Source organism: Merops nubicus, unplaced genomic scaffold (assembly GCF_000691845.1).
Source record: "Merops nubicus isolate BGI_N331 unplaced genomic scaffold, ASM69184v1 scaffold28885, whole genome shotgun sequence".
Lineage (NCBI taxonomy): Eukaryota > Metazoa > Chordata > Aves > Coraciiformes > Meropidae > Merops > Merops nubicus.
In genome coordinates, this window is record NW_008612066.1 from 1 (window position 1) to 10,250 (window position 10,250).

Consider the following 10,250-nt stretch of genomic DNA (forward strand, 5'->3'; position numbering starts at 1 on the left):
CGAGCCAGCCCGGCGCGTCCTCGGACAAGTACGCGGCCCTGGCGGAGCTGGACAGCGTCTTCAGCTCCACGGCCACCTCCAGCAACGCCTACACTGCCACCAGTAACGTCAGCAGGTACTGCTTAGCAGGGGCTGGCCGCCCGCTGGGCCCGGCGGCACACGGACAAGCCGCTCAAAGTTGCTTCTCAGATCTGGCTTTATTTCTTAGCTAAGTGGAGCAATGCTGAAGGAGTTTAGAGGTACTACTGGAACTGCATCCTTTGTTTTAAATAGCAGCAGTGCTCTCAGATAGGATATTATGAAGTTAAGATTACTTTCTGGCAGCAGAATGTTCTATGCACCTTCCTAGTCATTCTGAGCTAGACCTGTTAGATGGTAACACTTTCCTGTACAGAGTATCTGCATGCACACTGAAAATCATAGCATCCTCCCTGGCAAAAAAGTCAGATACTTATAATGTAAATGGTGTCAACCACTTGTTTTTTCAGGTCTTCAATATAATAAATACCAAACGCCTCCTCTAGCTCTGCTTGGTATTGCAAGTGCCCCATAAGCTTCTGCTTTGCAACCTTTTGATGGTGGCCTCTGTCCACTATTTGTTCTCCTGCTGTTGTGGAGGTGACTCTTCATTGCTCAGCACCAGTTATGGTCTCTGACACTGGCACCAAGGGCTCAGTTACTTCTATATGCTAATAAAAATTGTAAGTTGTATTGAATTGTTAAAACAGCAATTCTGACTTCACTGAATGTATGAATTATTTTCAGCAATGCTTTTGGAACAGTACCCGTGGCTGCTACAGCACAGACACAGCCTGCGTCTTCGAGTGTGCCTGCTCCGTTCGGAGGTATATCAGTGTTACTAACACCTTCTGTGGACTCTAAGCAGACGCCTTACTAATTTCTAGTTCATAGTGCTGTGCTTTGACACTGGTGATATTGAAGTCACTGAAAGGATGCCAAAAATATACTGTCATTGTGATGCATTTCAAACTAAGCATTTGATTATCGATTCTTAATTTTTCATGTAACTTTAGATACTTGGGTATCTCTGTATAAAAGCTGTATAAAGTATGTGAGTCAGGTGGCCTTTTTAAAAATACTTTATTAACTTATATGTTTTTAATCTTTCAGCAACACCTTCCACAAATCCGTTTGTAGCTGCCCCTGTTGCCCCAGTGGCACCTTCAACAAATCCATTCCAGACCAATAGCCGAGGAGCAACAGGTTAGAAAAAAAACACTAAGTGTTTAAGATTTATTTCAGAACTTGCATTGATTCTTTTTTTCATAGCTCTGTAATATCTTCTGAAAGATTTTCTGTATTGCCTGCCTCTAGGCTATATGAGACTGGGGAGGGGGTGTGTGAGATGTTCCACCTGTAGAGTACAATACTTATGAATAGGCTGCAAAAAAATCAGCATCTGCTTTCTTTTTCACTTAAGTGATGTTTTTTTATTGGGCTGAGTACATTATTTTTCCTGTTTCTGGCCCAGTCTTGTCATGGCCAGCATTTGCAATCCCAACTGTCAGTCTAAGATCTAATGCTGTCTAAGCTATCTGTAGTCCATGTATTACCAGTTGGGGATCTTCCAAGACTATAACCTTGGTCTGAAGCACGCATGGTTCATAGCAGGTTGCCCTGAAATCAGGGATCTTGAAAGCTCTGTAGCTAAACTGGTACACTTGCTTTTTTAATTTATTTCAAAGTCCTGAAAACCCTCAAAACCAAAGAGCTGGAGCGAGAACCAGGAAAGTCAAGGCGCTGGGGCTCTCGGCTCCTCACCAGCCCACTTAGTACAGTGGTGAGGGCCTTTATTTCTTCTCTTGTAACAGTAAAGCATATCTTTAAATATAATCTTTAGGCTCATTGCTTATGTTAGTGTTCTATAGTAGGATTCTGTGGAATCGTAATTCCGTAGACGAAAACTGAGTCACTTTTTTAAAAAGCAAATGTGTACTTTCATTTGCAACACTGAACTTGGATTTCTGAACTGCTAGATGATGCTAATTTTCCTCTCCAAAGGCACTGCTAAATCTTGACTCTTTCATCTGTTAACTGGCCATCCACAAATTAAAATCCACTGATGTATGTGTTTTAACAGGAAGTTGTGCTTTCCTGAAAGTTTTAGGTAGGTTGAATTAAACAGACCAAGCTGAGTTGAAACTCAGTTTATCAAATTCATGTCCTATGTTAAAATGAGTTCTGTTTTCAGTCCCTTTGGAGATACTATGCAGTTAAACATGTTCAGCTATTTAATAATGAAAAATGTTTTTTCTGTATTTGAATCTGATTCCCGACTGTGCTATTTTGGATCATTGTTAATAACTCGTAGCCTCCTCACATAAATGGGTTTGGATATGGCAACTCTGCCCTTGCACCATCTACGCCATTGCCCTTGGCTCGCAGAGGTTCCAGCCCTTTGGCAGCTACTCTGATATTATGTACTAGGTGACAGGGAGAGTGATTATGAGTAGAGATTATATTCCACCCCTTCCAGTGTATTGGTGTCACCTTGTTGCTTGTCCTTCTATGCTGAGCTTTCTTTCTGCATGGACTTTGCTATTTATTATGTGAGAGATCCATTTCGTAGTGTGTGTTTCTATTTCTGGTGGGTTTCTTAGCTTATTGTATTGCTGGTGATGCTATGGGTGAATTGCTTGGTGCATATACGTGTGTATATTTCTCTAACTAAGAAATGACTGTTGAAGAGTGTATAAATGATTTGACGTTGTCTGGTCTCTTTGTGGCTTCCATAAGGCCTCTCGGGAGCAATGCACTCTCACATATTTCCTCAGGCTCATTTTGGTAGGTGGCCACATTTGGTATCCAGTTTCTTGTGGCTCATTGTCCTTGCTTGTCAAAGCTTATCAATAACTATCTGGTTCTCTGCACGCAGAATTTTGGAAGACTTTCTGGCTTTTAAAATGGAGTGGGTGTGGGTATTTGGCAGCTGGGCAACAGGGGAGAAGAGCACACAGACACCCTGTTGAGCAACTGAAACAAAACCATTATTGGTGTCCTCCATGGTCACAATGTGAAGCTAACGAGTTGAGTGGCTCTTGAAGTGTGCACCAACAGTAGCTTGATGCCTTTTGGGATATCCCAAGTCTGCTCACTTTTTTTGTGCTTTGGTTGGCTGTTCTAGCAAGTTTTCCTGTTCAGTAGCTTCTCTAACTGTAACTTGAGGACAATGTTAGTACATCAGTTTAGTGCTTGCTTGTGCAGTGTTTATGTATGTACAGTATCTTGCCCTTGAATACTTTTGGGGTAAATTTTCAAACTGACAGTAAAGCTGGATTCATTATATATATTAATTATTTTAAAGACTTGGGCTTGCATAAAATTAACTTGTACCATTTAAAGAAGTCCTGTCTAATGTTTAACTAGAATAGTATGCCTGGTGTCTGTGTTTGTACCAAGAACCCTTCTATGCACTTCTTCTTTCAAGAATACCTCCCAAAAGACTGAATAATGGTTTTGTTACTGCAGTTCTGCACTTGATGTGCTCCTTTTTATTTGCTGAAGGCATGTGGAACTGCATGTGAACTGTGTATTCTTTACTTGACGTGTTGAGCAGAGAATCAGATGAAAAGTTTTGGGTTGTGTTAAGTTGTACCTCAGCAGTAAGAGCATTTGCAGTAGGAACTTTGTGTGCAAATGATGTGCATGGTGACAGTTTCCTTCCAAGTAACTGCAAGGATGGGGTGAAGAGATAGGGGATGCATGTATCCCTTAGGATTCTTCTTTTTCTTTTCTTTTGCTTATAACTTCCTGTAATGCAGTTTGAAGTGGGAAGATCCTTTCATGCTTTTCTAAGGAGGGGAAAACCAGAGGGGTTTGTGCTGCCTGAAGGTGCTTGCTTCTGGGGTGTACAGACTCTTAGCAGAAAAACTCTGGGGGAAGTGTATGATAACATAGAGAAAAGATGTCTTTTCTGAGAAGGAAATTCCTTTTTATGAATGTGCTGGATCTAGTAAATTTTAAATTATTCCATTGATTTTTTTAAAGTGCAGCAGTAAATGGGTGCACCTAGCTGGTGACCCAAGTTTATCAAACCAGTTCAGTGGCTGTAGAAACTGAACCACGGTCACTGAGGCATTAGGAGACTTTTTTCTTAATGTGGCCTTGTGGTAACTTGTTGAAAGAAAAATGTTTTCTTACTATTAATTGTGTGTTATTTTTGCCTGCCAGCAGCCACATTCGGTACTGCGTCCATGAGCATGCCCACAGGATTTGGAACCCCTGCCTCCTACAGTCTTCCTACTAGTTTCAGTGGCAACTTCCAGCCGGCGTCGTTCCCGGGGCAGGCGGCGTTCCCGGCGCAGGCGGCGTTTGCTCAGCAGCCCAACGGTAGGTCTGTGCCCCGGGGCTCCACCTGCAGCACCCCCCTAACGGGGTGGGTGAGGGGGTCCCACGCTCTGCTTTGGCTCTGTAGCTGGGCTTCCTGACTCAGTTGTGTGGCAGTGTAACTGCAATGTTACCATAACCTGATACTACAGTTAAAAGTATTCCCAGGCTTCAAGGGGTTTTGTGTGAGGATTGTTTGTCTTCGCATTTTTGGAGAGTCTCTAACACTTTCTCTAACTTCATAGAGCACAGGCAAGAGAAAATGGGAAAGCACTTTCTCCCTATATTTAAATGATAAAATGACATTGCCAAAGTGCACATGTAGGAATTTGATGAGCTCCAAAAAGTTGAAAACAAAAAGCCTGGCCATATTGGTTTTTTTGACACTTGCATCCCTGACAGTGTTTAAGTAGGATCGGTCCTTCTGATAGAGCACTCTGAACTTCCACTTATTTTTGTTGGGGGAGCTGCAGCAAAGAACTCCTTGCAGATGAGTTACTAGTATTAATATTTTCACTTATCTTTCCAAGGAGCAGGTTTTGGTGCATTTGGACAGGCAAAGCCTGTAGTAACTCCTTTTGGACAAGTTGCAGCTGTTGGAGTATCTAGTAACCCTTTTATGGTAAGTGAGCTGTTGCATTGATATTAATAACTTCTCTGTGTCTGAAGAGCTGGCATCTGTAACACTTCATTTAGAGACACACCAACATTATATTTTCTTTTTGCTTCAAGTCAGGGAAGGCAGTGTGTGAATCTCCTAAATGCAAGCCAGTGTTAGGATGGCACAGCACTTGTACGGCTGTTCGAGGCAAGGCAGAGGTACTTCACACTATGCTCTTGCAGTGCTGTCCTTTGAGAAAACCACCAGAGATAAAATCAGGCTGCACTAGTCTGCCTATTAGGAAATAATTGCTTTTCTTGTTTACATATCCTGTGTTTATTATCTACAATATGGGGGGGGGAAAAAAATTGGTCTTATTTTTCCTCTCTCCTTTTCCCCCAGGCTGGTGCACCAACAGGACCATTTCCAACAGGAAGTTCATCAACCAATCCTTTCTTATAGCCTTATAGACACTTTACCCAAAAGAACTCTTACGTGGTCACATAACATCTCTGCGCCTCTTGCACTGTTGTCTTGTTTCACTGATATTAGCTTTAAACACAAAAGAAGTCTTTAAGAAGTAAAAATAAAAGCCTGCATTGTGTACCTTTACAAACAAATTAAAAAAAAACAAAACAAAAACAAAACAAAACAAACACCACCATAAAATACACAAAACCTGAGAGAGTCAACCCCCCACCAGGTAATAACGTGCAAACCAGAGGGCTGTGGTAACATCCTTGAACCTGTGAACTGGCAGGTGAAAAGTAGCGGTATCATGTATATTAAAATTGGCAAATAAGTTATTGCAGATACCACATTCATTATGCTGCAGTACTGTACATATTTTTCTTAGAAAATAGGTATTTGTGCATATCAGTATTTGTAACTTTAACACATTGTTATGTGAAAAATGTTACTGGGAAATAGATCAGCCACTTGAAGGTGCTGTTGTATCTCTTGGAATGAACGAGCAGTGTCATTTTAACCATTGGTATTGGAAGTCATGAAGTTAAATTGAAGGTTTGTTCATTTCTCAAAACGTTTTCCTTTCCTAAGAGCTCTTCTATTTATACATGCCTAAATCTCTAATGTTAGAGGGACACCTGTCTGCATAATAAAGCTGATCATGTTTTGCTACAGTTTGCAGGTGGAAAAAAAAAATAAAGATTAGCAAAATGAACTGTGTAGCATCATTTCTGTGCAGTAATGCTTTGGTGGGTTAAAACCTGTGTCATGTGAGTCCCGTGCACAGGTGAGTTAGCAAGAGCAACAAACTCAAGGCGAGGGAGGCTCTGTGTGTTCACCTGCGTCCCCTGGACGTGTGCATTTGTGCCCCTGAGCTGAAGCTGTCCTGGCTGGAGGGGAGCAGGCTGTCGAGCTGGGGAAGGTTCATGGAGCTTGGGGTGGTTGTGACAGAAGCTGTGTCATGGTGGGCACTGGAGGCTCCGAGGAGCTGTTTCCTCGGAGGGGCTAGCTGCAAAAACCATGGGGTTACGGGCAGCTAGCAAGAGGCTTTGAGCAAGGCTGGGTTGTGGTGGGGACAGCAGCAGGGCAAGGCACTGTGGGTGTAACTGCACTTGCTAGTGAAGATGGATACGGGTTAGTGAGACCTCCTGGGGAGTACTGAGTTCATCTATTATCATTTACTGGAATGTTTCCTGCTGTTGTCAAATGGAATTTGTAGGGGGGGAAATATCTGTTTTGTTGAGTCTCTAACAGTAGGAAGGTTCAAGAAAACATAACTGTCACAGTGGCTGGTGATGGTGTTCTAAACAGGAATGATGTGACTGCAGTTCAAGTGTAATGCTGGAACTAAGCAAGTAATGTGAATGTATTGTGAATGCATAAACTGTGCTTGAAGGTTTCTGACCAGCTGGAGAATCAAATTCTATCAGTTTGCAAGATCACAGGAAAAAATGAGATCAGACTGATTTTAAGGGAAGTGTTGGAAGCCCATTGGAGATGGAGGTGGAAGCTCTCCAGGGTAAGACCTTTCACCTGCCACTGACTGCTGGGATGCTGGATCTGCTTGTTTCTGGGAGAGCTGAAGGACTTCACTGCTGCTTGTAAAAACACATCTGCCAGAGCTTTGTGCTTTTGAATTCAGTTGCCTGCCTGTGGTGGGGCATAACAATCTCTGTATCTTACCCTTTTTTTTTTTTTTCTGATGCTTTGGAGATCCCAAAGCAGGGAGCAGGCAGAGTATACAACACACTCCTCACCTAACTGTCTGCATTGTTCCTGTTGGTATATGTAAACTTAGGCTGGAAGTCTCTTTTCTGATGTGAACTGCTGGCTAGGGGATGGTGGGGATTGTTCAGTTCCCAGGGTTCTCTGAAAAATTCCCTGAAGAAATCCCTAGCATGTGAGTGTCCAGGATGTTGGTGATGCTGTTGCTCTCACCACTGGGTTTGGCATGGTGTGAAGTGCTGTAGCTCTTCCCTGTGGCTGAGCCTTGCCTTTTTTTGGGCTAGTATTTTTTGGGCTAGTAAAACAGGGATGGAATAGAGGCCTCAGAAGGGTTCATAGAACACTTAAATGTCCTTATTGCAGCAAACTGAACCAAATCAGCCACATCACTCATAAATGGGATGAACAGCCTTGTGGAAGGGGCACAGTCCTGTGCTCTCTTCACCTAAACTGATGTAAATTAAGCTTTGGACAAGGGTTGTACTTTACAGAGTTGTATAATCCACCTGGGAACATGGAAAAGTAGTGTTGTTTGGAAAAAAGAGTGGTTTATTGCTTCTTAATAACTTGATTTAAAAATGCATATAACAACTTGCAGCTGGAAAAGCCTTCAGCTTCTTGAAGGCTTGTGTGGGATGTTTTCCAGGAGGTGGTTGTGCTGCTATGGGAAAAAAGTGGTTTATTGCTTCTTAATAACTGATTTAAAAATGCATATAACAACTTGCAGCTGGAAAAGCCTTCAGCTTCTTGAAGGCTTGTGTGGGATGTTTTTCCAGGAGGTGGTTGTGCTGCTATGGGGTAACTGCTGCTTTAAATCCCCTGGGAATGTTTGATGGTCCTGTGTCCGTGACTAAATTGCCTTTGAGACACTTGGTGAAAGCTTGAAGGTCGTGAAGTTCTGCTGTGGTGAGGGTCAGGTGTCTTGTTGGTAGTTGCTTGTTGTGCTTGCTGAGCATTACTAGAAGCCTTGGTGGCACGTAGCTTCATTTGAGTTGCAACAGAAGATTGTTGGAGGACTGTTTGGTGTTGGACTGGTGAAGACAAGGGGCAGAAGTGGACGGTGGTGTGGGCAGCGCTGCCCCTGCTGCAGGCTCGGCAGCAGCCCGGTTTGCGCAGCCCCGTCTCACTGTGGTGAGGGTGATGTTCCTCCTCGCTCAGTGCTCACGTGGCACAGCTGCTGTGCTGCTGCTCGCAGCCGTTGCTGGTCCCCAGTGTCCATGACCAGCACTTTCACCAGCCCCACTGGTCCTTCTGCATTTGGTGGAGATAATGGTGTATGTGCTTCTGACCAGGAAAATTCCAGCTATCAATGCAAAGTAGCTGCCATAAATGAGAAACTGGGAAATGGAAGTGAGGAAGGAGGAAAAAGAGTCAAAAGCTGCTTTTGCTGTTAGCTAATAACCAAAGGGGTGTTCCCTCACTGCTGCCTTCCCTTCCCTGTCACCCAAAATGGTCCCATCATGGAAGAATTCAAGATGGCTGCCTGCTTGACTTAATTATAGTACCTCAGTGGTGCCTCCCATGACATATCTAAGTTAGCACCACCCTAGCAATAGACAGTTTGCTGTTCAGCTTGCTTCCTGCTTTTCCTTGGGACATTGGCAATAAAGCTATGAGCAGTAAGCCTTTAAATAAAAAATACAAACAAACCAACATGCTGAGTAAGTAGTAGGTGGTGATCTTTCCTTTCTGCTCCATGAAAATGCTCCTCAAATGACTGCTGAAATGCCAAGTTGGTGGGACTGGAGGACAAATAGGTTGTGGTAGCTACTGCCAGCTCAATGGAAATGAGTAGTTTTCCAAGTGAGTAACTGTCCCAGGTAGGCACATCCCGTGGTGTCCTCCCACAGGCTGATCCTGGAGGAGCAGAACCCTCTCCCGGAGGAGACACGGGGAACAAGAGCGGTGCAGGTCACATAGCTTACCTGGGTGCTGATGTCCAGTCCCAGACCTTTTGAATCTACCACCACAACAGTCAGAATGGTCTGGATCACCAGAGCAATGAAGTTGTTGAAGCCAAACATCAGAGCGTAGCGCTCCATGCTCAGGGTGATGGCGATCTGGAACCTGGAAGGGAGCCTGCAGGTGAGCTCCCCTGGGGGCAGTGAGCACGTCTGCACTTCCCCCACGGGAGGAAGCTGGCACGGGGTTTGTGTGCACAGTGTGTTTGCCAAGGGACAAAGCCTCTTTAATCCTGGTCATTAATCTGTAACAGCGTCATTACAACAGAAATCTCATATTTTTCTGGCTTTGGGACTATTGGGCATTGCACTTAGCTTTTACATATTTGGTTATTTTTGCTACAGAAAGACAGCTATGTTCATCGGATCATCTAGAGAATACTTGTACATAGATCATTGAACAGTCAAATGCTGAATAAGGTAGGTTATTCCAAGTCAGATGCTATCATGGTCAGGTTGTGCATAATTTTAAGCATAGCTTTAGCTAAACTAGAAATATGTTCTGCTGCCATGACATATTTAAAAAAAGTCTTATTTCTAGGGAGACTTTCAGTAAAGTATGAGTTTTAAAATCTGACACTCAGTAATACAAAGCAATTTAAACTGGAGCAGTTGTGTATTGTACTTACGTGGCTATTGTTATGAGGAGCATATAGCAGGCTTTGAACGCGAGGTAACCTGCGTAACAGGCCCAGATGTTGTCAGAGAAGTGCATGAGGAAGAGAGAACCAGCGTCCATTGCAGAGAAAATCCCCAAAGCCAGTTCACCGGAAAGGTCCCAGTTTATTCGGACATATCCAATTGCCATGGATGTTACTGAGCCTGAAAATTGAAAAATGAAACCTTAACCTTCTTTCAGAGCCTTTCCATACCTGTGTAAATGCAAGGCACATTTTATATCTGTATTTTTTGTGATTATTTCTGAGCACCTTACTGAGAGTTGTACAGCAAAAACACACTTTGCACACTGTTTCTTTGGGTGTTACTTATTGGTGGCTGTTGCTGTTTGCCTTGGTCCTCTCAGGAGATGAACAGAATAGCCCCGAAGATGTTGCCGAAGGGTGCCAGCAGAACCATATGAGTTAGAAGTAGCTGCTAATGATATTTTTCTCACCTAAAAAAGTTGCTGTAGCTTCCACAGCTCCGTT

General features: G+C 43.4%; 2 protein-coding genes across 2 annotated transcripts; one reads left to right on the plus strand and one right to left on the minus strand.

The window, feature by feature from the left end:
• Window positions 1–8: 8 nt before the first annotated feature.
• LOC103774057 (arf-GAP domain and FG repeat-containing protein 1-like) lies at window positions 9–6,130 on the plus strand (the record flags this gene model as incomplete). Its single annotated transcript, XM_008941439.1, has 6 exons — window positions 9–115; window positions 766–845; window positions 1,132–1,224; window positions 4,192–4,350; window positions 4,878–4,969; window positions 5,351–6,130. Coding segments are annotated over 6 exons (591 nt in total), but the record flags the coding sequence as incomplete, so codon positions are not given.
• A 2,165-nt stretch (window positions 6,131–8,295) lies between these two features.
• Window positions 8,296–9,924, minus strand: LOC103774058 (thiamine transporter 2-like; the record flags this gene model as incomplete). The annotated part of the gene is made up of 3 exons (XM_008941440.1): window positions 8,296–8,478; window positions 9,067–9,208; window positions 9,732–9,924. Coding segments are annotated over 3 exons (518 nt in total), but the record flags the coding sequence as incomplete, so codon positions are not given.
• Between the last annotated feature and the right edge of the window lie 326 nt (window positions 9,925–10,250).